At 64.9% G+C, this 27434-nt stretch overlaps 4 protein-coding genes across 4 annotated transcripts; 2 read left to right on the forward strand and 2 right to left on the reverse strand.

Annotated features, from left to right (window-relative positions):
- The first annotated feature begins 313 nt into the window (after positions 1-313).
- GLI1 (GLI family zinc finger 1) lies at positions 314-8270 on the forward strand. The gene is given in 12 exon segments (XM_048327427.1): positions 314-462; positions 567-644; positions 844-1039; positions 1217-1367; positions 1728-1829; positions 1939-2079; positions 2610-2759; positions 3460-3624; positions 3966-4214; positions 4604-4883; positions 5502-7429; positions 7431-8270. Coding segments are annotated over 12 exon segments (3852 nt in total). The 5' UTR covers positions 314-365; the 3' UTR covers positions 7746-8270.
- Positions 8271-8458: 188 nt separating this feature from the next.
- Positions 8459-12602, reverse strand: PRPH (peripherin). Its single transcript, XM_048327558.1, has 9 exons — positions 12163-12602; positions 11448-11508; positions 11224-11319; positions 10982-11143; positions 10785-10910; positions 10486-10706; positions 10084-10133; positions 9863-9939; positions 8459-9773 (listed from the first exon to the last, which is right to left on the reverse strand). The coding sequence occupies exons 1-9, from the start codon at positions 12504-12506 to the stop codon at positions 9732-9734; spliced, it is 1179 nt and encodes a 392-aa protein (XP_048183515.1). The 5' UTR covers positions 12507-12602; the 3' UTR covers positions 8459-9731.
- Positions 12603-13706: 1104 nt separating this feature from the next.
- On the reverse strand, positions 13707-17554 carry LOC125337627 (tubulin alpha-1C chain). Its single transcript, XM_048327549.1, has 4 exons — positions 17474-17554; positions 15837-16059; positions 15601-15749; positions 13707-14735 (listed from the first exon to the last, which is right to left on the reverse strand). Exons 1-4 carry the CDS (start codon positions 17474-17476, stop codon positions 13761-13763), a joined length of 1350 nt encoding a protein of 449 aa, XP_048183506.1. The 5' UTR covers positions 17477-17554; the 3' UTR covers positions 13707-13760.
- A 4855-nt stretch (positions 17555-22409) lies between these two features.
- Positions 22410-26456, forward strand: LOC125337624 (tubulin alpha-1A chain). The gene is made up of 4 exons (XM_048327547.1): positions 22410-22518; positions 24208-24430; positions 24518-24666; positions 25300-26456. Exons 1-4 carry the CDS (start codon positions 22516-22518, stop codon positions 26278-26280), a joined length of 1356 nt encoding a protein of 451 aa, XP_048183504.1. The 5' UTR covers positions 22410-22515; the 3' UTR covers positions 26281-26456.
- The last annotated feature ends 978 nt before the right edge of the window (positions 26457-27434 follow it).

A 27434-nucleotide genomic window follows, 5' to 3' on the forward strand; every position in this document is an offset into this window, starting at 1 on the left:
ACCCCCTCACCATAGGCAGGGACACTTTCCACTATCCCAGGTTGCTCCAAGCCCTGCCCAACCTGGCCTTGGACACTTCCAGGGATCCAGGGGCAGCCACAGCTTCTCTGGGCACCCTGTGCCAGGGCCTCAGCACCCTCACAGGGAGGAACTTCTTCCCAATACCCCCAAATCTCCCCTGTTTTAGTTTAAAACCACTCCCGGGGAGGGGGGGTCCCCCGTGCTGCGGCGCCCCCTGGCGGCCAAACCCAACCTATTCCCCCCCCCCCCCCCAGGTCCCCACGCCGCCCCCCGAGCCCCGCAGCCCCCCGGGCCCCGCCGCTGCCCCGATGCGCCCCTGAGACACCCCCGGGCCCCACCGCGACATGTTCGACCCCGCGGGACCCCCGGCCGCCGGCTACAGCGAGCACTGCTGCCTGCACCCGCCCCACGGACCGGCCCCCGCCGCCCCGGGACCACCAGGTGGGTCATGGTGGGGATTCCAGGCTCCCGATTCACCCCCCGAGGTCAGGGGTGCTCCGGGGGTCCCTCTCCCCCACCCGCCTCACCCGTCCTCCCTCCTCCAGGACTTGATTTCCCCGTGTGCCATCAGCCCGGGCACCGTGGGTATGGGCTGGCACCAGGAGCCGAACACCCTGGTGATGGTGAGTCTGCGGTTTTGGGGGGCGATGGGGTGGGGGGGATTCCACAGAGGAGTTAAGCATCTCTCCTGTTCTAAATCCGAAGCGAACTGGCACCTTCGGGGCACTCCTCCAGCCTCCAAACACCGTGTGGGTGTCCTTGGGGTGTCTCCAGCCCCACAGGACCATGCTGAGGGCAGTGCCCCCTGCTCTGCCCTCCCAGGCTCCCGGTTCTCCACACCCCGTGGTGCGGGAAAGCTGGGGAAGAAGCGGGCGCTGTCCATCTCCCCGCTGTCCGACTCCAGCATCGACCTGCAGACCGTGATCCGCACCTCTCCCAACTCCCTGGTCGCCTTCATCAACTCCCGCTGCGCCTCCGCCGGCGGCTCCTATGGGCACCTGTCCATCAGCACCATCAGGTGGGCACCTGGTGGGAGCCCGGCTGGGAGCTGAGTGCCCATTCCCACCTTGGAGAGCGCTGGGAGAGCCGGGAGCAGCGTGGGATGGTGGGGGAGGGCTGGTTGGGATCCCTGGCTCAGCAGACCCCAATCCTGTCTCCTGACGGTGTCACCTGCTCATCCTTCTGCTCTCTGCAGCCCATCCCTGGGGTACCAGAGTCCGCCTGGGCAGCAGAAGGGCCAAGGCCACCTGTACACGCCTCCCCCGGCTTGCAGCTCCCACGAGCTGCCCACGCGCCCAGGGCTGCTGCAGCACCCACCCGCTCGTGGGGCCCTCAAACACTGCCAGGTACGGGGGGCATCCGTGTGAGGGGGGATCTGTGTGAGCCAGGGATCCATGTGAGAGGGGATCCCTGTGAGCCAGGGATCCATGTGAGAGGGGATCCATGTGAGCCAGGGATCCGTGTGAGAGGAGATCCGTGTGAGAGGAGATCCATGTGAGAGGGGATCCCTGTGAGCCAGGGATCCGTGTGAGAGGGGATCCATATGAGCCAGGGATCCGTGTGAGAGGAGATCCGTGTGAGAGGGGATTCCTGTGAGAAGGGAATCATGAGTGTGAGATGTATCCACGTGGGCCGGCCATCCCTGTAAGCCATGTTCCGCTGGCCATCTCCATGCTCACTGCTTCCCGCTTTCCCTGCCCCGGCAGCAGCTGAAGCTGGAGTGGAGCCTGAGCAGCCCCCTGACTGCCAAATTCCCAGAGGAGCGATCTGAGGGCGACATCTCCAGCCCAGCGTCCACGGGCACCCAGGTACATCCCAGGCGATGAGACCCCCCCCCCCCCCCCCCCTCACATCCCACACGCCCAGCACCGCTCCTGTGGGGTACCTGGGAGCGCTCACCTGTCCCTGCTCCCCCAGGACCCCTTGCTGGGCATGCTGGATGTTCGAGAAGAGCTGGAGAAGGAGGATGGGAAACCCGAGTGTGAGGCCGTGTATGAGACCAACTGCTACTGGGACGGCTGTGCCAAGGAATTCGACACTCAGGAGCAGCTGGTGCACGTGAGTCAGGGGCTGCCAAGGTGTTCCCACCCCAAAAGCTGCCCTCAGGCTGCCGGGCAACATCCCCCCGGATCAGCCCATGATTCCTGCTCCCAGTTCCCAACCACCTGCGCTGGGATCTCACTGTGATGCTGGAAATTCCCTCCTGGGAAGGGAGGCATGTGCATACCCCAGTTCTCCTCAGCCACTGATGCTTCCAGACTCCCTCCTTTGCTCCAGATTTCCTTCTTCCAACTCTCCTGTATCCCCCTGACCATCCTTCAGATCACCTTGACCTCTCTATCTGCTCAGTCCTCCCAGAGGATCCCTCAAACATCCCTTGTATTCTCTGTCTCCTCCAAACACCATCTGACCCGTTCTCCCCCAGACTCTGGTGTCTCCACCTGCCATCCCAGTCCCTCCATGTCCCTTTCTGCCATCCCAGTCCTCTCCCAATCCCTCTACATCCCTTTCTCCCATGACATTCCCGTATCTCCCTGTCCCTTGTCCTCCTCCCCAAAGCCACCAGTGACGCTCCTCTCCCTCCTCAGCACATCAACAATGAGCACATCCATGGGGAGAAGAAGGAGTTCGTGTGCCACTGGGCAGCGTGCTCCCGGGAGCAGAGGCCCTTCAAGGCTCAGTACATGCTGGTGGTGCACATGCGGCGTCACACGGGCGAGAAACCTCACAAGTGCACGGTGCGATGCCAGAAATTCCTCAAAAATGCTCAGCAAGCTGAGAAAATGAGGAGGGACAGGGTAGAGCATGAGAGGGGGTGGTGGCAGCTGGAGGCCGCGGGGTCCGTGGTGTGGCAGAAGGGGGTGGGCAGCAGGTGGGTACAGCCGTGGGGTCGTGGAATCCTGGAATGTTTTGGGTTGGAGGGACCTTAAAGCTCGTCCCATCCCAGCCCCTGCCATGGGCAGGGACACCTTCCACTATCCCAGCTTGCTCCAAGCCCCATCCAGCCTGGCCTTGGACACTTCCAGTGATCCAGGGGCAGCTGCAGCTGCTCTGGGCACCCTGTGCCTCAGCACCCTCACAGGGAGGAATTCCTTCCCAACGTCCCATCTAACCCCAGAGTCACATTGCCCCAGCGCTGTCCTGTGCTTTGGAACGTGTTCCTGAGTTCATGTCAAGATGGGGAGCTGGGTGCTGCTGTCCATCCCAGTTTGGGGATTCCCTGTGGGGACGCTCTGAGGGGATGCCATGGGCAGGGACACAATGAGGTGGTGGCACAACACCAGGGTGAAGGGCAGGTGTGTTGGGAGGTGAGACACGTGTCCGTGCCACAGGTGTGGGATGTGGGGTGACATGGTCCAGGGCCTGGTGACGCTGTGGGGTGACGTGGTCCAGGGCCTGGTGACGCTGTGTGACGTGTGCCACCCTGCTCTGCTGCAGTTCGAGGGCTGTAACAAAGCCTATTCCCGCCTGGAGAACCTCAAGACGCACCTGCGCTCACACACGGGCGAGAAACCCTACGTGTGCGAGCACGAGGGCTGCAACAAGGCCTTCTCCAACGCCTCCGACCGTGCCAAGCACCAAAACCGCACCCACTCCAACGAGGTACAGCCCCACCCAGGGCTCCCTGTGTGCTCCTGGATCAGTTCTGTCCTCTGAGAACGCCCCACATCCCTGCTTTTTGCACCTGTGTGCCCCAACTCCTTCTTTCCCTGCTCTCCTTCATCACCACCATTCCCTCTGGGATCCTTTACCCCGCTCCTGGGGAGCTCCCTCCTTCCTCTGCCTTCCTGAGCACTCCCCAGCAGCCACCGTGCCCCTTCCAAGGGGATTCACCCGCTTTAATCCCACCCTCAGCTCTCTCTGGGAGAGGGGGACTTTACTTTTGGGGAGGGGGCTCTAGTTGGAGCTGACCCCCTCCCCTGCTCCGTGGTTTTCCCGGACAGAAGCCGTACGTGTGCAAGATTCCCGGCTGCACCAAGCGCTACACGGACCCCAGCTCCCTGCGGAAGCACGTGAAGACCGTGCACGGCCCCGATGCCCACGTCACCAAGAAGCACCGAGGGGATGTGGGGCCGGGCCGGGCACTGCCCACCCCCAGTGCCCCCCCGGACATGAAACAGGAGAAGGACACCAACGGCCCCAGCGAGGCTCAGAAGGATGATGGGAAACTCCTGGTGCCTGACCTGGCCTTGGTGAGGAGCTGCGGGGATAATGGTGGAGGGAGGGAGGGGTTGGTGGTGGGGGATCATCCCCAAGTGATGAGACAAGAGAAAACAGCCTCAAGCTTAGGTTGGATATTAGGGAAATGGGGATGCTTAGGTTGGATATTAGGGAAAATTTCTTCATTCTTCATTTCTTCATCTCCACCCAAGGCAGTGGTGGAGTTACCATCCCTGGTGAAGTGCCCAAAAAACGCCGGGAGGTGGCACTTGGGGACGTGGTTTAGCGGTGAACACAGCAGCGTTGGGTTAATAGTTGGGTTGACTCAATGATCTCAGCGGCTTTTCCAATCTTCATGATGATTCCAAGCACGTCCCGGATGCCTGACCCCTTTCCCTGGCCATGCTCTGGTTCTCCCCAGAAGCCTCAGCCCAGCCCGGGCGGGCAGTCGTCGTGCAGCAGTGACCACTCGCCCCTGGGCAGCACCACCAACAACGACAGCGGTGTGGAGATGGCAGGAAACGCCGGCGGCAGCTACGAGGACCTGTCCACACTGGAGGATGTGGTGCCCGGCGAGCCCATGGGCACCTCAGGGCTCATGGCCCTCCACAAACTGGAAAACCTCCGCATCGACAAACTGAAGCAGCTGAGGAAACCGGCGGCTTCCAAGGGCCTGAACCTGCCACCCATCCCCGGAGCCGGTGAGATCGGGGTGGGGGTGTGCGGCCTGTCCCGTGGGAAGTGTGGGGAGAGGTCTGGTTGGCAGCCAGAGATTTCCGTGCCTTCCTGGCACTAGAGTTAGACCCCAAAATCTGGGGAAACCTTAGAGCCCCTTCCAGTGCCTAAAGGGGCTCCAGGAGAGCTGGAGAGGGCCTTTGGACAAGGGCCTGCATTGACAGGACACAGGGAATGACTTCCCATTGCCAGAGGGCAGGTTTAAAGGCGATATTGAGAGGAAGAATTCCCTGTGAGGGTGGGGAGGTCCTGGCACAGGTTGCCCAGAGAAGCTGTGGCTGCTCCATCTCTGGAAATGTCCACGGCCAGGTTAGAGCAACCTGGAATAGTGGGAAGTGTCCCTGCCCATGGCAGGGGTGGAACTGGGTGGTCTTTATGATCCCTCCCAACCCAAACCATTCCATGAGTCAATGATTTTTCCAACCTAAATGAACTTCTGCCCATCTTTGTTGCCACCTGCTCCCTGTCCTCGCAGGCTCTAACCATGGAAGAGCCACATCCCTGGCTCTGGACGTGGCTCCTCTCCCTGCTCTGACACCGTTGCCACGCTGTGTCCCAGGGTAACTCCTCCTTCTCTCCCTCAGGCCTGCCCGGGGAGGTGCCCGGGCTCCCAGTGCCACCCCCAGCCTCTCACCGGCGCATCGCGGAGCTGTCGGCAGCGGAACTGGGCCTGGTGGCCCTGGGCGAGCGCCGGAGCAGCGGCACCAGCACCGTCAGCTCCGCCTACACCGTCAGCCGCCGCTCGTCCCTGGTGTCCCCGTACCTGGCGGGGCCGTGCCCGGGCGGCGAGGCGGGAGCGATGCCCGGTGGGACGTGCCCGGCGGACGGCTACGATCCCATCTCTCCCGACGAGTCGCGGCGCTCCAGCGACGCCGGCGTTTGCGGCGGGGGGCTGCCGGGGGTGGGCAACCTCACCCCGGCACAGCGCTACCGCCTCAAGGCCAAATACGCCGCGGCCACGGGCGGCCCCCCGCCAACTCCACTGCCCAGCATGGAGCAGGCGGCCACGGGTGGCCACGGTGGCATGCCCGGGGGCTACCCCACGCCTGCCGGACCTCGCTGCGTCGCCAACGGCTTGTTGAGAAGGCACAGCTCCAATGAGCACCCCGGCTACCCGGGCAGCGTCCCTGCTCACCTGGTGCCCCGGCACGGCGTGCGACGGGCAAGTGACCCTGCCCGGACGGTGGCCAAGCCTCCGGCCGTGCCCAGGGTGCAGCGGTTTAAGAGCGTGGGGAACGTGAGCGTGCCGGGCGTGGGCAGGACAGCGCTGCAGCCCCTGGGCAGCTCTGATGCCAACCTGCAGCGCCACGGCTTCTCCCCACGCCCCCCCAGCATCACTGAGAACGTCTTCCTGGAGAGCATGGGGGGCCCCGGCCCCGAGCCCGGCCTGCTGGAGATGGATCAGTACCTGAGCTATCCTGAGGAGAGCTTCCCGTGCCAGGGCACTGGCGTGGAGCTCCAGGGTGGCATCTACGGTGCTCAGCGGACCATGGTGGGGACACATGGGGACATGGAGGAGGGGCTGCTGCAGCCCGAGTTCTCCGTCCCGCAGTGCCAGATGAACCAGCGCTTCCCCAGTTTGCCTGCTGGGAATGGGAATGGGGCTGTGCCGGCGCCCTGGGATGGGCCCCCCCAAGGCACGCTGGACATGAGCTCCCGGCAAAGTGTCAGTGCTGCAGCTCCCGCCATGTCCGGGCCACACTGTCCCCATCAAAGCATCGAGTACCCCCATCCCAGTGCCTGCGGGCAGCATCCCAAACTGGTGAGCTCGTGCCAGGACGGTGGATTTCCCGGGGCGCACCGGTTTAACCGACTGCAGATCAAATCTGAGCAGCGATACCCAGCGCCGACCCCAGCACTCGCTCCCTGCCCCAGTGCCAAACTGGCCGGGCCACCACCGTCCCCCGCTGCCTTCAGCCACGCCATGGACATGGGGCCGGGCGGGTACCCCGCCGCGGGACCAGCACCGGGCGGGTACATGGGCATGGCCAGCCCGGGCACCCGCAGAGCCCAGACCCCGACCCTGCAGACCAAAGAAGTGATGGTCCGGAACTACGTGGAGGCGCAGCAGGCGCTGATGTGGGGGGAGCAGCCCCCCTCCAAGGGGGGAGCGGCTGGCGTGGGGCTGGGCAGCGAGCCCAGGCAGTGCCAGGCCATGCCGGCCCCGCCGTACCTCAGCCCCAGGTACTGCGGTTACCAACCCAAACCGGACCATCTGCAGAGCCTGGCGGAGCCCCAGCACCTCCTGAGCCCCCCCTGCTTCAACCCCGAGATGGTCCCGCACCCTCCGGGTGGCCCAAAACCGCCGGGTCACCAAACTGGCCTGAGCTACCCAGGCGGCCTGGCACAGCCAGGGCACATCTACGATGGGGTGGACACCGGTGCCCGGCGCCTGCCGCGCTTGCCCCCCACCCGGCCTGTGCCCGAGGGGCCCGGGAGCCTCCCCCTGTACTACCCAGGCCAGGGCCCCCATGGGCAGGGGGGCAAAGGTGGGCACAAGCTGCTGGGCCAGGGGGGCAGCGAGCTGCGGGGGTGCCGGGCACTACGGCGGGGGCACAGAGGGACTCAAAGGCACCTCCTGTTACTACCTGGACTCGGGCGAGCAGGTGTCCAACAGCCTGGACTCACTGGACCTGGAGAACACGCACCTTGACTTCGCTGCCATTGTGGAGGACGTGGAGACCCCCACGGCGCTGCCCGGACCCCCCAGCCCGGCTGGGGGGCTCCTGCTGCCCTCATCTGGGGGTGCCAACATGGCAGTGGGGGACATGAGCTCCATGCTGAGCACGTTGGCAGGGGAGAGCCACTTCCTCAACTCGCTGTCCTAACGGGGGGTACCTGCCCTCAGGTGGGCACCTCTGCGGCCGGGGGGGCCCCAGCGTGGTGGGCAGAGGTGGGAATCATTCCCACACACAGGTTCATGCCTGGGGGAAAGCGGGGAACACCCCTGGAGCCCCCCCCCTTCTCCAGGCTCTGAGTGGCACCCTCGTTCCGGAGAGAGACGTTGCTGCGTCCCAGACACAGCCCCAACCCTCCAGGGGTGGGGAACTGGTTTTACTGGGCCCTTATCCCAGTGCCTCAGAGTGCATCCCACCCGCCCTGCTCGGGACAAGGTGTCCCCGTGCAGCCTTAATGCCGAAACCAAAGAGCCCCGGCCACCATGGGGCCCCATCCCGGTGTTCCCACTGCCCCCCACCCCAAATCCCAGTCTGTCAGGACTGCAAGCGCCCCCAGCCTTGCTCCAGTCCCCAGAGATGGCGCGGGGGGTGCCTGTACATCGTGTTCACACCTGTCTGTCTGTCTGTCCCTCCTGTCTGTGCCACCCCCCCCCAATTAAACCCTTTCTCAGGGGACTGTCACTGTGTGTTTGTCACCCCTGCGAGGGGCTCCCAGCTCGGTCTCATCCTGGGGAGAGGTGGACAGGACACCCCGTTGGTCCCCTGGGGCCGAGACCCCCTGGCAGCAGCTTCTGCTCCCTCCGGATCAGGGATCCGGAACTGTTCCTGAGGCGTTGCTGTGACCCAGAGTGGTTAAAGAACAATTAGTGCTTCAAATAATGCTATTAATTATGCAAAAAAATGGTTAAAACAATTCAATCATGCGAAAAATTACCTAAGATAACGTAATTAATCATGGAAAAGCTATCTTAAAGTAATGCAATTTGATATTCCTCTGTTCATGTGATTAATGATGCGAAAATTGCTTAAAATAATGCAATTAATGATGCCAAAATTCCGTGAAATTATGCAATTTTGTGTAATTTGCTAAAAGTAACACAATAATGCAAAAAAGTACTTAAAATAACACAATGATGTGAAAAAATGCTTAAAATGCAATAATGCAACATTTGCTTAAAATAATGCAATTATGTGTGCAAGATTTGTTCAAATAACGCAATTGTGCGTAATTTGCTTAAAATAATTCAATCAATTGTGCGTAAAAATGCTGAAAATAATGAAATAGTGCAAAAATTTGCTTAAAATAGCAAAATTAATGAGCAAATCCTGCATTAACGCGATCTTGCATACTTTGGTTAAAGCAACGCAATTAACCATGCCAAAAAATGCTTAAAATAACGCAATTCTAGAAATCAGGGTGTTTCCCCTCACACCCAGAACCTCATCACGCTGTAATTAACCCTTAATTAACACGTAATTAACCCGCGGCAGCGATCGGGCCGTGCCGGTGGCGCCCTCTGGCGGTGCCGGTAAGGAATGAGCGCGGCGCTCCCGGAGGTGCCGCCGGTCCCGCGATGCTCCGGGAGCACCGATCCCTCTCCGGACGGAAACTCCGTGGGCCTGGAGCTCTCCGGGATACCGGGCGTGCCCGTCGGTCCTCTGGACGTCGCGGGGTCCCGGGAAGGAGGGGGACCCCCGGGGATTCAGAGCCGGGACTGAGCTCGTTCCTGACTCCCTCGCCGGGGCGGTGACACCAGAGGGGACAGCGCTTGGATGCCACCGGACCCGCCAACCCCGGGGGCAGCCGGTGCCAGCTCTGGTGGCAGGAGGGAGGCCGGGACCCCCCTCGGCCCCAGGGCAGCACAGGGAACACTCGATACTAAATACAGCTGGGGTCGTGGTTGGGAGAATAATAAATGGGCAATAAATAGCGATAAATAGTGGGGGGACAAGGCACAGGGACACACTGCAAAGGCACAGGGACACACCACGGCATCGTGCCGTGGTGCTGACAGCAGGAATAGGAATTTGGGGGCTCCCAGCCCCCCTGCTCTCCTCCATGCCCCGCACAGGATGCAGCAGGGTCTGGCAAAACTCCCACCACGGGGTCGGGGCCATCACAGCAGCTCCCCTCTGTCACTTCCCTGCTCGCTCCTTGTGTGACTCCGTCACCACTTGCTGCAAGAGGAGAATTTGGGGGTCAGTCCCATGGCAGGGTTGGGCCTCCCAGGCAGGGCACCCCCAATTCTCCCCAGCCCGGTTCTCACCTGCCCATCCCGTGTCTCGATGGTTTTGATGAGCACCATCCTCCGTGCCGGGCTCTCTGGGGGCTGGGGCTCCAGCACTGGGCACAGAGGGGCCATCAGCACCCCGTGCCCTCCCAGACACCATGGGCAGGAGCATAGGGACCCACCCACACCCACACAGGGTCTCTACCCCCAAGGAAAGACCCCCAGACACAGTGGAGGACCTGCAGCTTGTTGCTCACCTGAGCTTCTCATGCTGAAGGAGGTGGTGGGGTGCAGTGGGATGGTGATCCTGGCAGGGAGAAGGGGATGAGGAGGGTCTGGGACTCCTGGACATTGCCAGTGACCCCAGTCCTGCCTCACCCCCAAGTCCATGACCCACATCCCATCTCAGCTGGGGGCTATGCCCACGGGCTGCCAGGCTGGCACCCGGAGCAGAGCTAGAGGCAGCTCCCCCACCACTTCACCAGCCCCTGGCCTTGCCTTTATCTCAGCTCCCATGGGAACCTCTTGTTTTCCTGTGGGAACAAGGCCTGGAGCTGCCTCCTCCCGAGAAAATCCCACAATAACCAGGGTGACTCAGCACGGGGGACCTTCCCCTCCCCGGGGCAGTGGGGAGACACCGTGTGCTGGGCTCCCCTCACCGGCTCTCCTCGCCCTCCAGCAGCTTGCGGTACGTGGCAATCTCGATGTCCAGGGCCATCTTGACGTTAAGCAGGTCCTGGTACTCGCGCAGGTGCCGCGCCATCTCCTCCTTCATCTGCTGGATCTCCTGCTCCAGCCTCCCCACCACATCCTGGTAGTTTCCGATCTCCTCCCCGAACTCATCCTCCATCTCCCGCATCTGCCGTTGCAGCGCCTCGTTCTGCACGGGAGAAGGGGCTGCGTGGGGCCGGGGTGGGGTCTGGTCCCTGCACCCCCCCAGACACTCCCTGGCTCTCACCATGCCCTTCAGCCCATCCACCTCGCAGGTCAGGCTCTGGATCTGCCGCCGGGACTCGTTCATCTCCTGCTTGGCCAGCCGCAGCGCCTCGTGGTTACGGTTTGCTGCATCCGAGAGGTCGGCAAACTGCGAGGGCCCCGCGAGTCAGAGCTCAGGGATGGCTCAGCCACCCCAAAACCCCTCCCAGCCCCGGGTACCTTTGATTTGTACCACTCCTCGGCTTCCTGCAGGTTCTTGACAGCGATGCTCTCGTACTGGGTGCGGATCTCACGCAGCGCAGCCGTCAGCTCCGGCTTGCAGACCTCCACCTCGGCCAGCCCCACCGGGCTCGGGGCACTCACTTCCAGGTCCCGCAGCTCCTGCGTGGGCGCGTGGGCATCACGTCGTGGCACAAGGACCCGACCTGCTCCCCCTCGCCCCATCCCACCCCGGCACCCACCTCCTCGTGCAGCTTCTTGAGGAAGCCGATCTCGTCCATCAGCAGCTCGACCTTGCGCTCCAGCTCCAGGCGGGACAGCGTGGCGTGGTCCACGTCCTGTGGGAGACGCCGGGATGAGCTGCAGGGCAGCGTGGAGGGGATGGGAAGACCCTGGAGCTTCTCCAGGGAGGTGGAGGATGAGGATTCGGTACTGCGTGGGGAGACGGGCCCCCCAGTCCTCTCACCTTACGGAACAACACCAGACTCTTCTCGGCATCCTCACGCTTCTGCGTCTCGTCCTCCAGCCTAGGGACAGCAAGGGATGAGAGGGAGGTGGGGGCGGGGGTGCAGACCCCCCCCTCCTGCCTCCTGTTGCAGCCCCCTCCACACACAGCGGAGGCAAACGGGGTTGGAGTGACCCCCGGGGCTCGCACCAATCCTCTCCCAGCGCCCCCACCCGTGCCCTGCCCCTCCCAGTGCCCCGCCCTTCCGCAGAGCCCACATCTCCCAGTACCTCCCAGTGTCCTCCGTGCATCCCGGGTGCCTTCCCCAGTGTCTGCTGAGCGTGTCCCTTCCCGGGGGTTCTCTTCCCAGTACACCCGGGACATTCACCAGTCCCTACCCCGACTTAGCCGGGGCTCCCCCGTCCCCATCCCGCTGCATCCTCCAGTCCCCATCCTGGTGCGAGTCCCATCCCATCCCTCATGCCAGCGGATACCCCAGTTCCTCTCTGGCACATCCCCCAGTCCCCATCCCACACATAACTCATCCCGACGCATCCCCGGTTCTCTTCGCAGTTCATCCCTCATCGCAGTTCATCCCTCATCCCAGTTCATCCCTCATCCCGGCGCTTTCCCCGGTTCCCGGTACATCCTCCCGTCCCCACCCCGGTGCATCCCTCATCCCGGCGCATCCCCAGTCCCCATCCCGCTGCCTCCCCCGGTCCCACCGCCGGCCCACCGCTGCCGCAGGGCCGCCAGGTCGGTGGCGAGCCCATCCCGCTCAGCCTGGAGCCGGTCCCGGTCGCGGCCGAGGCGCTGCAGCCGCTCCCGCAGCCCCCGCAGCTCCCCCTGCACCAGCCCGGTGCGGGGTCCGGTGGCGGCGGTGGCGCGGCCCAGGGCGGCGCGGAGGGTCCCGTTCTGCCGCTCCAGCGCCCGCACCCGCTCCAGGAAAGCGGCGAAACGATCGTTCAGCGCAGCCAGTTCCTCCCGCTCCGCTCCCCGCGCTGCCGCCGCCGCCGCCAGCCGCCCTGGGGCCACGGTGAGGGGCGGCGGCGTCCCGGGGTCGCGGTCACGGCGGCTCATGGTTGCACCGGGAGGGCGGCGGCTGCCGGTATCGGCTGTTTATAGCGGACAGCGGCTCCGCCCCGCCGGGGGGACCCGGGGGTACGGGACAGAGAGAGGGGAGGGGTCTCCCGGCCGGGGGGAGGACCAGGGGCTGCGGATGTCCCCTCGGAGGGGCAGGGAAAGGGGCTGGGGGTGATCGGGGCACCCCTCGGGATGAGGAGCAGGGGCTGCAGGACGTAGGGCTGCAGGCATTCCCCTTCACGGGGGCTCGGGGACCCCCTGGGGATGCAGGGCGGGGGGCTGGTGGGTTCCCCCTCGGCGGTGCAGGCAGAGGAGCCCAGTAGCACCAGGGGCAGGGGGGAGAGGGGCCGAGGGTGTCCGGGGGACACAGGACCCCCCCCCACTCGGTCAGACCCCCTTATGGGGTCCCCCCAGGTAGTGTGGGGGTACAGCCCCCCCCAGCCGGGATGCAGAGAGGGACCGGAGACTGCAGGGGTCAGGGAGAGCACCCATCTGAGCTGGGTCCCGTTCTGCCCGGGGTGCTCGGCTCCCAGGGAGGGGGGACCCTGTCATCCGCCCCGCTCCTTTTCTGTCGGGGCCGCCGTGACTCGGCTCTGCGGGAGCTGCCATGCGCGGGGCAGCGCTGGACCGTGGGCTCTGCAACCCCGCCTCGCCCCCCCCCTTTTCCGGGCAGCTAGTGCGGCACTTACGGGAAGGAGTCGGTGCCCTGCCCACAGGCTGTGGGGAGGGTCCCCCCCGCCCAGGACCCCTTCCCAGCTCTGCAGAGAACCGAGAGCGGCTCCGTGCCAGCAGCAGTGTAACACCACGTCCAGCCTGTCTGCACCAGGGCTGGGTCCTACCCAGACGTGGGAGCTCTCAGGGGTCTCCCCCCACCTGGTGACCCCAGGGCCAGCAGAATGGTGAGAAGGACACGACCCCCCTAACCCCCTAACCCTAACCCCCGACTCCCTAACCCTAACCCTAACCCCCCCCTCCCCCCACTACTGCAGACAGCCCAGCAGGGCACTGCCAACTCATAGCACAGGACCCAGCCAGGGACCCCGACCCCACACAACCCCCCAGGCTCTTCCAGCACAGCCCCCGTGCCAGCTGGCAGCAGTGCCGGGCAGCCAGCCCAGCTGAGGCCCCCCCCTCCCCGGGACGTCCCCCCAGGTCACCACAAGGCAGATTGTCCCAGCACAATGAACGAGGCAGCAGTGGAAAGAGCCATTTTAATGAACAGCACCACAGTGTAACACAAGAGACAAGGCACTAGTATTCCTCCCCCTCCTCATCGCCCTCCATGCTGTCGGCCCCCACCTCCTCATAATCCTTCTCCAGGGCAGCCATATCCTCACGGGCCTCCGAGAACTCCCCCTCCTCCATGCCCTCCCCCACGTACCAGTGCACGAACGCCCGCTTCGCGTACATCAGGTCAAACTTGTGGTCCAGGCGGGCCCAGGCCTCGGCGATGGCCGTGGTGTTGCTCAGCATGCACACGGCGCGCTGCACCTTGGCCAGGTCTCCCCCGGGCACCACCGTGGGTGGCTGGTAGTTGATGCCCACCTTGAAACCAGTGGGGCACCAGTCCACAAACTGGATGGTGCGCTTGGTCTTGATGGTGGCGATGGCGGCGTTGACATCCTTGGGCACCACGTCCCCGCGGTACAGCAGGCAGCATGCCATGTACTTGCCGTGCCGCGGGTCACACTTGACCATCTGGTTGGCCGGCTCAAAGCAGGCGTTGGTGATCTCGGCTACCGTCAGCTGCTCGTGATAAGCCTTCTCAGCAGAGATGACGGGGGCGTAGGTGGCCAGCGGGAAGTGGATGCGGGGGTACGGCACCAGGTTGGTCTGGAATTCTGTCAGGTCGACGTTCAGGGCTCCATCAAAGCGCAGGGAGGCTGTGATGGAGGACACAATCTGGCTGATGAGGCGGTTGAGGTTGGTGTAGGTGGGACGCTCGATGTCCAGGTTGCGGCGGCAGATGTCGTAGATGGCCTCGTTGTCCACCATGAAGGCACAGTCGGAGTGCTCCAGGGTGGTGTGGGTGGTGAGGATGGAGTTGTAGGGCTCCACCACGGCCGTGGAGACCTGCGGGGCTGGGTAGATGGAGAACTCCAGCTTGGACTTCTTGCCGTAGTCCACAGAGAGCCGCTCCATCAGCAGGGAGGTGAAGCCAGAGCCGGTGCCACCGCCAAAGCTGTGGAACACCAGGAAGCCCTGCAGCCCTGTGCACTGGTCAGCCTGCAAGGAGAGAAGAGGCAAACAAGACCAAACTGTCAGAAATGCTGAACTTCAGCTGCTACTGACTTACCCAGGAAGGTACAAATTCCTCACAGGGCAGCAAATATTTGTCCCAGGATCTCAGGCCCTGTGATTGAGTATGACCAGGTCCAGGGAAAGGGACCCCTTCCTGCAGGGATTTGGGGACACTCAGTAGAGACAAGGAGGGCCATGTTTATTCCAGGCAGCAGAAGTTGCTCCTCTGTGTGCTCACATGAGGACATTATCAGGGTGTTCCAGCAGCAGAGCAGAAACCACCAGGGTGGGAGACAAGGCAGCCCTGGCTTTACATGTTGGACACTGACTCATGGTGGATCCCCCAGCTCCTGGGAGACACCCCAGCAGGCTCTGGGTCAACCCAGAGTCAACCATGGCTTCACCCCCTCTTTTTCCAAGAGGGTGCAGCAGGAGCTTCTCCCACAGGAGCCCACGGGCAGCCAGCTCAGCCTTTGATGTGCCAGGAGCTCCCCGAGCGGAGCCGACAGCACAGCAGGTCCGGCCACCCCGGCGCCAGCCCCAGCGTGGGAACAAGAGGTTCAAAGAGCTTGGGCAGCCACACCAGTCAAACCAGTGCTACACCAGCACACAAACCATCTGTCCTGCCTCCCTCTACCCTGGCCATGGGGCTTCCCACCCTCCTCTCCTTGGCAAGGCTCAGCATTGGGCTGGAATAGGGGCAGCAGGTCCCTCCTGGGACAGCCCCACCCTCTGCCCCAAAGGGCTGATGGGCTGAGAAGGACCTGCCCAGGGACACCTGGGGCTTCCCTTTGTCCCCACATCCCCCGCGGGGATGGACCCACCCCACGAGACCCCACAGGACACTCACCAGCTTGCGGATGCGGTCGAGGACCAGGTCGATGATCTCCTTGCCGATGGTGTAGTGCCCACGGGCGTAGTTGTTGGCCGCATCCTCCTTGCCCGTGATCAGCTGCTCGGGGTGGAAGAGCTGCCGGTACGTCCCCGTGCGCACCTCGTCTGCGGGGAGAGCCCCGGGCCCCGTTAGCACCCAGCGCCCGCTCCCCGCGCCCGCCCCGCCCCGCCGGCCGCCCCCCGTGCGCTCACCGATCACCGTGGGCTCCAGGTCCACAAAGACGGCCCGGGGCACGTGCTTGCCGGCGCCCGTCTCGCTGAAGAAGGTGTTGAAGGAGTCGTCCCCCCCGCCGATGGTCTTGTCGCTGGGCATCTGCCCGTCGGGCTGGATGCCGTGCTCCAGGCAGTACAGCTCCCAGCAGGCATTGCCGATCTGCACGCCCGCTTGGCCCACGTGGATGGAGATGCACTCGCGCTGCGGGGGCACACGGCACTGGTTCACCTCTTTTGTCCCACCAGCCCAGCCCCCACCGGGCTGGCACCGAGCTGGGAAGAGTCCCTCCCCAAGGCTGGATGGGGCCACAACCTGCCCAGAGCCATTGCAGGGAGTGCTCAGTTCTGGGGGTCACATCCTGTCCCTCCCCACCGGGACGTGAGACCCTCCCCATAGAGGGACGGAGCGGTAACGCTGTGGGGGGACAAGCTCAGCCCCCCCCCCCCCCCCCCCAAACCCCGGTTGTGCCCTGGCTCGCACAGGGCTGACCCAGCATCATCCCAAACTCCTGCTGGAGACACCCAGGAGCTGAGGAGGGAAGTATGGAGGGACCCCTGTGTTTGTGGACAGACTGGAGCTACCAGTGTGCACAGCTCTAGGGGTACCAGGGACACAGGGGGTGCTCAGCTCTGGGGGTCCCATCCTGGCCCCCCAGGGAGGTGGGACCCTGCACCGGTTGGCGCCATTCATGCCACCACCCCTCTGCCAGCCGGGAATTGGGATTCCCCAGGGTTATTCCCGGTCCCCACCATTCCCACTCCCCTCTACCCACGGATCACACAGGGACAGGGACACTCCAGCCCCCTCCCCAGGGTGCTACCCATCACTTCCCGGTTCGGGGGCAGCCCTAGACCTCACGGAATGTGGAGCCACTCTCTTCTCCACCAGCCCCTTGCACAACCCCAGACTGTCCCGGTGCCGTCGAAGCCCTGAACCGCAGTTCTGGGCGCCCGGCAGGCAGCCAGCTCCATCCGGGACAAAAGCAAACTCCGGTCACCGCGAGGACTTTCCCCGTGGCAGCCGCTCCTGGTTGTGCCCGGGCCATGCTGAGAGCGTGGGATCTGCCCCTCCGCCATCGCCCCACGCCGCCATGACTCACTCCCACGCGTGTCCCGGCGAGCAGAGCCGGGGAGAGGGTGGCACGGGGGGTCCCCTCGGCGCTCCCACAGCCCCTCGCGGGACGTTCCTCTCTCGTGGGGGGCTGTGGGGACGTGTTCAGGACCCGCGTGGGAGCCCAGGACACACAGCGCCAGTTGGCGTGTCCCCACGCATCTGGCAGGGAGCCCAGGGGGGATCGGCACAGCCCGAGGGTGGAAGCACCTCGGGCAGCAACCCCTGGCTGGGAGAACTCCACGGCTGCGGGGGACACACGCACCCCCACCTCAGGTCCTGCCCGGGACGAGCAAGAACTCGGCAACCCCACGGGGCGTCCTGAACACGCGAGGAGCTCCCAGCCTCTCCAGACCACAGCCCCACGTGCTGCTGGGGACATGGGGGGGGACCCAGCACGCCCCCACCTCTCAGCCCCCCGCGCTGCTCTGGGGGTCCCGCACTCCCAGGGGGTCCCAGCCCACGCGGTGCCCCCTCACGACCCCACCACACCCCCACCCCTCACCATGGCCGCTCGCTGCCCGAACCGTTACGAAGCCGTCGAGGAGGGAGGCGGGGGTCGCCCCGTAGGGCCCCCGAGATATACCCCGGGGGGCGGGGCTTGCTGGGGGCGGGGACAGGGGGAGGAGCCTGCGCGGGTTTGCCCCGCCCCTCCGGGGCCACGCGGCGCTCTGGCCACGCCCTCCCCGCCCCGCCTCGACTCTGATTGGCCGGTTCGAAAGTCGGCGAGGGTGGGTGGGCGGTGACGTCAGCGGAGTGGAATGTGGTGGGCGGGAGGCGGGGAATGGGGCGTGGTCAGTGTGCAATGGGCGTGGTTAAGGGTGGGGAAAGAGGCGGGGACAGAGGGACGGAGGGTTGGGGGTCCCGAGGGTTGGGGGGGCTCTGGACGGGCAGACAGGGGGCGATTGTGGGGCTCAGAAGGGTCGGAGGGTATTAGCGGCAGCGGGCTCGGGGGAATATTGGGGTGAGGGGGCTTATGGGGGGCTTTACGAGGGGCTTTAGAGGCGGGGGGCTTTGCGGTATTGTGGCGGGGGGCTCAGTCGGCGGCAGGAGGGGTCCTTGAATCCCCCGGCCGCAGCCTCAGGTGCTGCATCTGCCCAGGGAGCGCCCCGGCCCCGCCTGGGCTGGAGGCCTCAGGGGTCCGGTAATCCCTCTCCGCACCCTCGTCCCCATCCCGGTCTCGTTCCCGTGGGAAGCCCCGCGGGCTCCCGTCGCGCCGGCTCCTGTGCCCGCCGCCGCCCTTTTCCCTGCCAGCCCCGGGGCTGCTCCCCGGGGGAACCCACGTGGGGCTGTTCCTGTGGGGCAGGACGGACGGGGCCGGGAGAGCATCCCACGCCCACCCCCGGGGTGCAGTGCCCTGTCCCACCCTGCCTCCCCCACTCTGGGTTGGTTTGAAGAGAGTGGGAGTCGCGTTCCAAAGGCCAGAGGCGGGGTTGGGACAGCATGGGGACATGGGGTCGGCCCCCGAGACAGTCCACGGGCACCGTGATGTCCCGCCAATCCCTGGGCACCCCCATATCCCCTCACACCCTGGGCACCTCAGTGTCCCCCCCACCCCTGAGCACCCTCAGTGTCCCCTCACACCCTGGGCACCTCAGTGTCCCCCCCGCCCCTGAGCACCCTCAGCGTCTCCCCCACTCACTGAGCACCCCCAGGGTCCCCTCACACCCTGGGTACCTCAGCATGTCCCCCCCTTCCCTGGGTACCTCGATGTCCCCCCCACTTCCTGGGCACTCTGTGTCCCCTCACACCCTGGGCACCTCAGTGTCCCTCCCCTGCCTGAGCACCCCGGTGTCTCCCTGGGCACATCCTCGGTGCTGCCACACGCCCAGGGCCGGGGTGGCCGCCGTCCCAGCAATGCCCACTCTTGACCCCCCGATGCCACCAGAGCCCTCCGAGACCCCCACCACGCCCGGTTCCGGGGCCCTGCTGAGGGTCAGGGGATGCTTTAGGGGGGCCGGGCCGAGCGCGCACCCCCCCGACAGCAGGGTCTCTCCCACCTCACCCCCACCCCTCCGCCGCCCCGCTCCTTTATTCCCGGCTTTGCCGCATTGCGGAACCGCCCCGCACGCAGGCGGTGCCGCAGCCCCCTCCCCACGGGCAGCGCGCCCGCAGCCCCCCGCACCCCACGGCTGCCCCCCTGCGCCTTCCCCTGCCCCCCGCAGTGCTTCCCCTCCCGGGGCTGAGTCTCCCTTTTGTTGTGGCTCCCGCAGAGCCGGGAGGGAGCGGGAGGGGTTGCGGAGGGGGGCGGGAGGGGGCATCCGGACACCCAGGCTGCGGGAACACCGGTGACACCGCCCTGCTTCCTGCCACAGGGAATGCGGTCACCCGCTGCCCCCAGCGCTGGGGTTGGAGGGTCTTTCCCTCTGCCCTCCGAGTGGGGCGGGGGCGCGGACAGGGATGGGTGCCACCCCTCCGCGGGTCCAGCCCCTCCGTGCCGCCCTGGGTCAGCAGAGAGGCGGCGGAGCCCCTCCACCACACCACGGCCTCATCCGGCACCCCGGAGAGGAGCGTCCCCCCCCCAACCCCCCCCCGCCCCCCGAGCTGCCCTGTCTCTCCATCTGAATGAACCTGTCACATCGATGGTGGCAGCGGATGGACAGACAGACAGACAGAGCTGGGTTCTGCGGGAAAACAGGCTAAAAATAGCAGCAGCCTGTGTCTGGGATGTCAGCCCTGAGCCATGGCAGCCCCTGATGGGGCTGAGACCCGTCGATCCCTTGGGATGGCATGTCCCGGTCATGGGGTTCGAGGTCACCAATTTGGGATGCCCAGGAAGGGCCCAGACTGGGGGAGGCTGGGAATCTCGGCTGTGCCACGGGCAGGAGTCCAGCAGCCAGGAAATCAGCCCACGCAGGATGAGACGCCAGCTCTGGGAACCCCCGAGTTGCCCAGCCTGGGTGGGGGCAGCCATGGGGACTCTGTGCAGACAGGGGGGACCCCGGGGGGGTCCAGGGTCTGTCCCACCCAGTGGCACCAGAGCAGTGGACATGGCAGAGGGGGACAGCAACCGTCACCAGGAGCCACCGCGTTGCTACCAACAATCAACAGAGCACAGACGAATGGGAAGGACGGGGTGGGGGGGGGGCTGGGAGCTGCGCCAGACCTCCCCACACCAGCACACACTAGGGCTGGATATTGGGGGGGCCCAGGGCTGGTGACCTCCATGGCAGGGTGGGCACTGGGGGACCCCAGGGCCTTTGTACCCCCCCTTGGCACAGCACAGGGATCAGGCACTGGGGGTCCAGGGGATGGTGCCCCACCCCCAGCACAGCAGGGTCAGGCACTGGGGGTCCCAAGGATGGTGCCTCACGCACAGCAGAGCAGGGTGAGGCAGTGGGGGTCCCAGGGATGGTGTCCCCACCGTGACAATAAGGCCAGGCGGTGGTGGGAACCCAGCCTTCTCTGCCGGCAACCCCCCCGGGATGGATGTTGGGGAAGGGGGATGTGAGGGGGGTCCCAGCCCATTTCCTAGCAACCGGTCTCCTAGCAACCCCACCAGTTGCCTGGCAGCAGTCGGTGCAGGACGTGTGGTCGCCCATATCTGAGGAGATGGGAGGGGGCTGGGGGGCACCAGTGGGACTGCAGTGCCCAGTGCCCCTCACCCTACACCCCACATCACCCACTGGGGCTGAGTCACGCCCCGCCCTATGAGGCACCCCCTGCCCACAGCTCAGGGCAATAGGATGGGTGGGGACCCTCCTTAGCTTGGAGAGCAGTCCCCGAGTCAGGGGGCTGCTGTGAGCTCCCAAAAGCCCTAGCCTTGGGGACACAATGGGGACACCCTGACAGGCCCCACACTGGTGTCAAGCACTTGGGATTGTAGGGAGACAAAGGAAGGAGGCATTTCCTATGCATGGATGGACCTACAGTGGGGTCAGGGCTGGGGGATGAACTGCCTTGGGGTGAGGGTGCCCCAAAACACCCATTTGCCATGGAGACCAGCCTGGTGGGAGCCAAATCTCCTGTTTTTTCTCCACTCAGCAAAGCCGGGGCCACCTGATCCTTTGTTCTGGTGGGCGATGCCCAAATCCCATCCCCTCTTTGTCTGCAGCCCTGCACCTCCAGCAGCACCCCAAAAACAGGGCACCAGCAGTGGCCTGGGGCTGGCAGTGGGGACATGGAGCTGGCAGTGGGGACATGGGGATGGTGGTGGGGACATGGGGTTGGCAGCAGGGACATGGGAACCTTGGATCTGCCCAGAAATCTGCATAATGTGGGAAACACCAGAAGACAAAAAGTGATTTCTCAGCAGGGGGAATGTCCTGGCAGCTCCACCTGCAGCAGCTGGGGCCGTGCATGTGGTGTGGGGTCACTCCTCCGAAGGGACTGAGCCCCCCAGCCCCTCCTGCCTTGGGGAGACAACCCCCAGCCTCTGCGGGCTTTGCAGGAACAAACAGGAGAGGGAAGCCCCCCAGGAGGGAGACACCCCAGGGCTGTGGGGCTGGTGGCTCGGGGGGGCTGTGCAGCGGCTGCAACAGATGGAAGGGTGGCCAGGGGACGCGTGTCCCAGTGTCCCAGCTGCATCCCAACCACCAGCTGCCGCACAGCAGCTGCCGCTTGGTCTGAGCCCCCAGCCCAAAACTGCCCTGGGGGCTTTTGTCCCGTGTCCTCCCGCTGTCCCTCACCCCCCGGCCGTGCTCGTCCCCAGCTGCCCGGGGGGATGACTCTTTGTCCCCCCGGCTGGGCCCCGCAGCGCTGGTTCCCACTGCCCGCGCAGACAAAGAGGCGCTGGAAGGGCTGGGCACGGCAGGGAAAGGGCCGGGATAGGCACAGGGCCATGGCAGGGACGTGGCTGACAACCAGGGCACTGTGGCACGGCCAGGGATGGGGACAGCGTCCCTGGGCATGGGGACAGGGGTTTGGCCAGGGATGAGAGCAGTGTCCCTGAGGATGGGGACCAGGGCGTGGCTCACTGGGAATGGGGACCGGAGTGTGACAAGGGATGGGAACACCAGGATGGCTGGGGACAGGGACCAGGGTGTGGCCGAGGATAACTGGGAGCTCGGGCAGTGACCAGACAAGGGGAGGGCTGCACCACCGGGGATGGGGACCAGGGCGTGGTCCTACGCAGTGTAACGGGAGCCCCGGGACCAAGAGACCCTTTCCGGGCAGTGGGGGAACGGGATCGGGAAGAACGGCGGGATTTGGGGGATAGACGCCGTGGGGGGATGGGGACCGTGGGATGGGGACCCGAGCGTGACCGCTGGCTCAGCCAAGACCGGGGACCGGGGCGTGGCAGGGACGGTGCCAAGGACACAGCCGGGGCCCCTCCGGCGGCGGGGCCGGGCCGTGGCCGCCGCAGCCCCCGGGCCCCCCTCCCGCACCGCCCGGCCTTTGTCTGCGGCTGCGGGGGGGCATTACCTCATTCCGGGCGACCAATGGCCTCCGCCGCCGCCGGCCCCGCCGCCCCCCCGGCCCCGCCGCCCGCCCCGCCCCGCCCCGCCGCCGCTATAAAGGCCCGCACCGAGCCCCGCGCTCCGCCGCGCCTCTTACATCGACCGCCTCAGCGTCGGGCTGTGAGACCGCCCCGGACCGACCGCCGCCATGGTGAGGGGGCGCGGGGGGGTCGGGATCTCTCTTCTCCCTATTCCCATAATCCCTCGTCCCGTGGTTCCCCGTTCCCATTCCCGCCGGTCCCATCCCTCCCACCCCCCGGACCCGTGGTTTTCCCCGATCCCAATCCCCACCCTCCCGTCATAGTCTCCGGTTTTCATCCCTCCCCCCGGCCCCCGTCTCGCCGTTGTCCCTGGTCCCCAACCCCCCTGATCTCTATTCCCGGGGCTCCTTGTCCCCCTCCCCCGCCCATCGGCGCCGGGACTCATCCCGCACCGGGCGTGGCTCCCGTTACACCGAGTAAAATGTGTCGCCCGGGACCCAGCCCCGAGTGTACCTCCCGTTAAATGGGCCTGGAAGGGTCTTTCTGCCTCCCCCGGGACCGACCTCCGAGCCCGCAGCGGGCGTGGCTCCCGTTAAACCGGGTAGGATGGGACCCTCAGGACTTAGCACTAAGCTTCCATAGGGCGTGGCTCCCATTAAACCAAGCAAGATGAGACCCCCGGGACCCGCACTGAGCTTCCATAGGGCGTGGCTCCCGTTAAACCGAGCAGGATGGCTCCCTGGCGCTGATCCACGGTACCGCACCGGGCGTGGCTCCCATTAAACCGGGCAAGATGGGACCCCGGGACCGTGCAGCGGGCGTGGCTCCCGTTGAACAGGGCAGGATGGGACCCTGGGACGTAGTACTGAGCTCCTGTCGGGTGTGGCTATGGTTAAACCCGACAGGATGGTTCCCCGGGACCGAACCCCGAGCCTGAACCAGACGTGGCTCCCATTAAACCGGGCAGGATATGTCCCCGGGGCTAAGCCCTTACTGGGCGTGGCACCGATTGAAAGGGTGAGGATCGAGCCCCCCATCTTTCGGTACCGAGCCCCCGTCTATCACTGGGCGTGGCTCCCGTTAAACCGAGCAGGACAGACCCGCTTTCCCCTCCCCCTCGCCCCGGTGCTTTGCGCTCAGCCCGCGCTGGGCGTGGCCCCGGTTTAACGGGGCAGAAAGGGTCTCCGGTGCCGGGTGAGCAGGACGGAATGGGCCCCCCGGTGCTGAGCACCCCATCCCGCACCAGAGGTTGAAGCACGGCAGGATGGGACCACCCCAGTCCCGCAGTGGGTGTGGCCTTGCTTCAACTGGGACCCGGGTGGGCAGGAGGAGTCCCCGGTGCTGAGCCACTCTGGGGCTTTGCTGGGTCTCACCGGGGCAGGGTGGGACCCCGGGGGCTCCCTGTCTCACCATGAGCCAGTCCCAGTCCCTCAGGGCAGGATGAGCCACAAGTGCTGAGCTGCCCATCCCCCAACAGGCAGGGTGCCAGGGGTGAGGGAGACATGACAGGATGGGACCCTCTGCGCTGGGTGCACCTCCAGACCCTGAACAATGGGTGTGTCCGGGCAGGATCTGGCCCCATCCAGCCTTGGGGAGGGGCCCATCCCAGCTCGGTGACAGCCGAGACAGTGTTGGGCTGCTGCCACAGCTGGGGAGGGGGACAAAAGGGGTGAGCCGGTGCCGTGCGCCGGCAGGATGTGACTCCCAGAACTGAGCACTCCCTGCAATGGCTCTGGGCAGGATCTGGCCCCATCCAGCCTTGGGGAGGGACCCTTCCCAGCTCGGTGCCAGCCCGGTGGGGGCTGGGCTGGGACAAAGAGGGGACAAAGGGGGTGAGCCGGTGCCGTGTGCCCCCGCAGCGCGAGTGCATCTCCATCCACGTGGGCCAAGCGGGCGTGCAGATCGGCAATGCCTGCTGGGAGCTGTACTGCCTGGAGCACGGCATCCAGCCCGACGGGCAGATGCCCAGCGACAAGACCATCGGCGGGGGGGACGACTCCTTCAACACCTTCTTCAGCGAGACGGGCGCCGGCAAGCACGTGCCCCGAGCCGTCTTTGTGGACCTGGAGCCCACGGTGATCGGTGAGCGCACGGGGGGCGGCCGGCGGGGCGGGGCGGGCGCGGGGAGCGGGCGCTGGGTGCTAACGGGGCCCGGGGCTCTCCCCGCAGACGAGGTGCGCACGGGGACGTACCGGCAGCTCTTCCACCCCGAGCAGCTGATCACGGGCAAGGAGGATGCGGCCAACAACTACGCCCGTGGGCACTACACCATCGGCAAGGAGATCATCGACCTGGTCCTCGACCGCATCCGCAAGCTGGTAGGGGCACGGGGGGTGCAGATGGCGAGCGAGGACAAAGCCTCCATTCTGTCTCGCTCTCCCCTCCAGACTCGCTGGGTTGGGTTTAGTTTTAATTTATTAATTAATGGTAATCCTGTTGTGCAGTGGCTGCCATTGGCCGGCAGTGGGACGCGGCGCAGCTGGAGCTGGAGCCGCTCCACAGCGCCGCAGCCCCCGGGCGCCACCGGTGCTGAGCTCGGCAATTCCCTCTTTGTTTCCACTTGGCTCCTGACGTGGCCGAGTCCAGCTGCATGCGCTGGGAACGGGCAGCCCCGAGCCGGTCCCTCCCAGAGCCATGTGGCTGTGACAGTCCCCAGTGGTCAAACTTGTTCCCATTTTGCCACTGAGCCGGTGGCGGTTCTGCATTTCGAGGTGCCCCTGACCACTGTCCCACCCCAGAGGCCAGGCAGCTTCTCTGGGTGATTCACCATGAGTCAGTGGGTAACAGAAGGACTCAGTGCCACCCTGTCGTCCCCCCCTTCCCTTGCTGACTCTGGCTCTGCTGCTGGAAAGCCCCCAAATGTCCTTGCGAGGCCACAGAGAGGAAGGAGTAACTTCTGCTGCTTGGAGTAAACATGCCCCCTCCCCCCCCCACCTTGTCTCTCCTTGCAGGCTGACCAGTGCACAGGGCTGCAGGGCTTCCTGGTGTTCCACAGCTTTGGCGGTGGCACCGGCTCTGGCTTCACCTCCCTGCTGATGGAGCGGCTCTCTGTGGACTACGGCAAGAAGTCCAAGCTGGAGTTCTCCATCTACCCAGCCCCGCAGGTCTCCACGGCCGTGGTGGAGCCCTACAACTCCATCCTCACCACCCACACCACCCTGGAGCACTCCGACTGTGCCTTCATGGTGGACAACGAGGCCATCTACGACATCTGCCGCCGCAACCTGGACATCGAGCGTCCCACCTACACCAACCTCAACAGGTTGATAGGCCAGATCGTGTCCTCCATCACGGCCTCCCTGCGCTTTGACGGAGCCCTGAACGTCGACCTGACAGAATTCCAGACCAACCTGGTGCCGTACCCCCGCATCCACTTCCCGCTGGCCACCTACGCCCCCGTCATCTCTGCTGAGAAGGCTTATCACGAGCAGCTCTCGGTGGCCGAGATCACCAACGCCTGCTTTGAGCCGGCCAACCAGATGGTCAAGTGTGACCCGCGGCACGGCAAGTACATGGCGTGCTGCCTGCTGTACCGCGGGGACGTGGTGCCCAAGGATGTCAACGCCGCCATCGCCACCATCAAGACCAAGCGCACCATCCAGTTTGTGGACTGGTGCCCCACTGGTTTCAAGGTGGGCATCAACTACCAGCCGCCCACGGTGGTGCCCGGGGGAGACCTGGCCAAGGTGCAGCGCGCCGTGTGCATGCTGAGCAACACCACGGCCATCGCCGAGGCCTGGGCCCGCCTGGACCACAAGTTTGACCTGATGTACGCGAAGCGGGCGTTCGTGCACTGGTACGTGGGGGAGGGCATGGAGGAGGGGGAGTTCTCGGAGGCCCGTGAGGATATGGCTGCCCTGGAGAAGGATTATGAGGAGGTGGGGGTGGATTCAGTGGAAGGGGAGGGAGAGGAGGAAGGGGAGGAATACTAAACTCACAAGGGTGCTGCTCGAACAGGGAACATAAACTAGTTGAAGACCCCGCGGGGTCTGTAGCAGTGTGTGCGCCGCGGTCTGTCCTGTCAATGGTCTGTGCTTCAATGGAAAAGTCTGTGACGGACCCACCCGTCCTCTCCTGTGGGTCTGAATAAAAAGCATTCCCTGTCTTACCCTGGCTCTGGTGTCTTCACTCCCTGTGGCGATGTCCCTCCCTGGCTTTGATGTTTTCCTCACCAGCACATGACACAGCCCTGCAGTCCCTGCTTGTACCCAGGGTCTCCACCCTCTCCCTGAGTGTGTGCTGGGGGTTGTGGTGAGCTCAGCACCCTGCAGACCCTCCCAAACCCATGCTCCCTCGTCATCCTGCTGGGCTTGGTGTTGTGCCCCCACCCCAAGGGTTGGGGAAAGGGAGAGGGTTGGGTTTTCTTAAAACCAGGAGCCAAGTGAGCACATTGGCAGCCTTAACTCCTCTGGGTGGGCTGGAGATCCCTGAAGCCCCCCAGTCTGGCAGAAGTCTTTGGTATCTCTGCTACCTCCTGTTCCTGGGCAGGGGAGGGGCTGCATCGCCCTGGGGGTGGGGAGGGGATGCTCTGCCCACCACAGGTGGGAGTGCTGGGGCTGAGAGGGCTCCCTTCATCCAGCTGCGTGTCTGGGGGATACACAAGGCTCCCCCAACACCAACCGCAGCATGTCCTTAAATCCCTCTGGCTCTTCTTGCAGGGATGAGGAGTTGGCCCTGTTGGTCCCAGTCACTGGTGGGGGGGAGGGGGGAAATGTGGTAGTGGCCCTGCTGAATGAGGGAAGCCCTTACCCTCCCTTTCCTATCCTTTTACCTTATCCCTCACGGCTCCACGCAGGGATAAATAATGAAGGGGAAGTTGAACGTGGAGTGAAATTCGAGCTGCTGCTGCAGTTGGGGGGGGGGGCCTGGGACCCTCATTTGTGTGGTGTCCCCCCTCCCTCTTTGGGCTGCACTGTGAGCTCAGGCCAGGCCTGGATGAGCAGCACCTGGGCCAACCTCCTCTTGAGTCCATCAGCAATGCTGTTGGCTCCCAGGAACTTGTGCTGTCAAACCAACTCCTTGATTTTAAGGAATGGCCTTGGGAACTAATTTTTCTAACCTGAAGAACAATCCAAGCGCGACAACA

The sequence above is a fragment of the Corvus hawaiiensis genome, chromosome 24 (genome assembly GCF_020740725.1).
Source record: "Corvus hawaiiensis isolate bCorHaw1 chromosome 24, bCorHaw1.pri.cur, whole genome shotgun sequence".
NCBI classification, from domain to species: Eukaryota; Metazoa; Chordata; class Aves; order Passeriformes; family Corvidae; genus Corvus; species Corvus hawaiiensis.

What these genes read in the sequence shown, in the direction of transcription:
- PRPH (XM_048327558.1), bottom strand. Translation starts at nt 12,506, where the DNA reads ATGAGCCGCCGTGACCGCGACCCCGGGACGCCGCCGCCCCTCACCGTG. An exon ending in CTGGCGGCCCTGCGGCAGCG is followed by an intron (nt 11,509 to 12,162) that starts GTGGGCCGGCGG and finishes TGCTGTCCCTAG; the next exon opens with GCTGGAGGACGAGACGCAGA. An exon ending in TCGAGACACGGGATGGGCAG is followed by an intron (nt 9,774 to 9,862) that starts GTGAGAACCGGG and finishes CTCCTCTTGCAG; the next exon opens with CAAGTGGTGACGGAGTCACA.
- LOC125337627 (XM_048327549.1), bottom strand. An exon ending in CCTGGAGCCCACGGTGATCG is followed by an intron (nt 15,750 to 15,836) that starts GTGAGCGCACGG and finishes CTCTCCCCGCAG; the next exon opens with ACGAGGTGCGCACGGGGACG. An exon ending in TCGACCGCATCCGCAAGCTG is followed by an intron (nt 14,736 to 15,600) that starts GTGAGTGTCCTG and finishes CTCTCCTTGCAG; the next exon opens with GCTGACCAGTGCACAGGGCT.
- LOC125337624 (XM_048327547.1), top strand. An exon ending in CCTGGAGCCCACGGTGATCG is followed by an intron (nt 24,431 to 24,517) that starts GTGAGCGCACGG and finishes CTCTCCCCGCAG; the next exon opens with ACGAGGTGCGCACGGGGACG. An exon ending in TCGACCGCATCCGCAAGCTG is followed by an intron (nt 24,667 to 25,299) that starts GTAGGGGCACGG and finishes CTCTCCTTGCAG; the next exon opens with GCTGACCAGTGCACAGGGCT.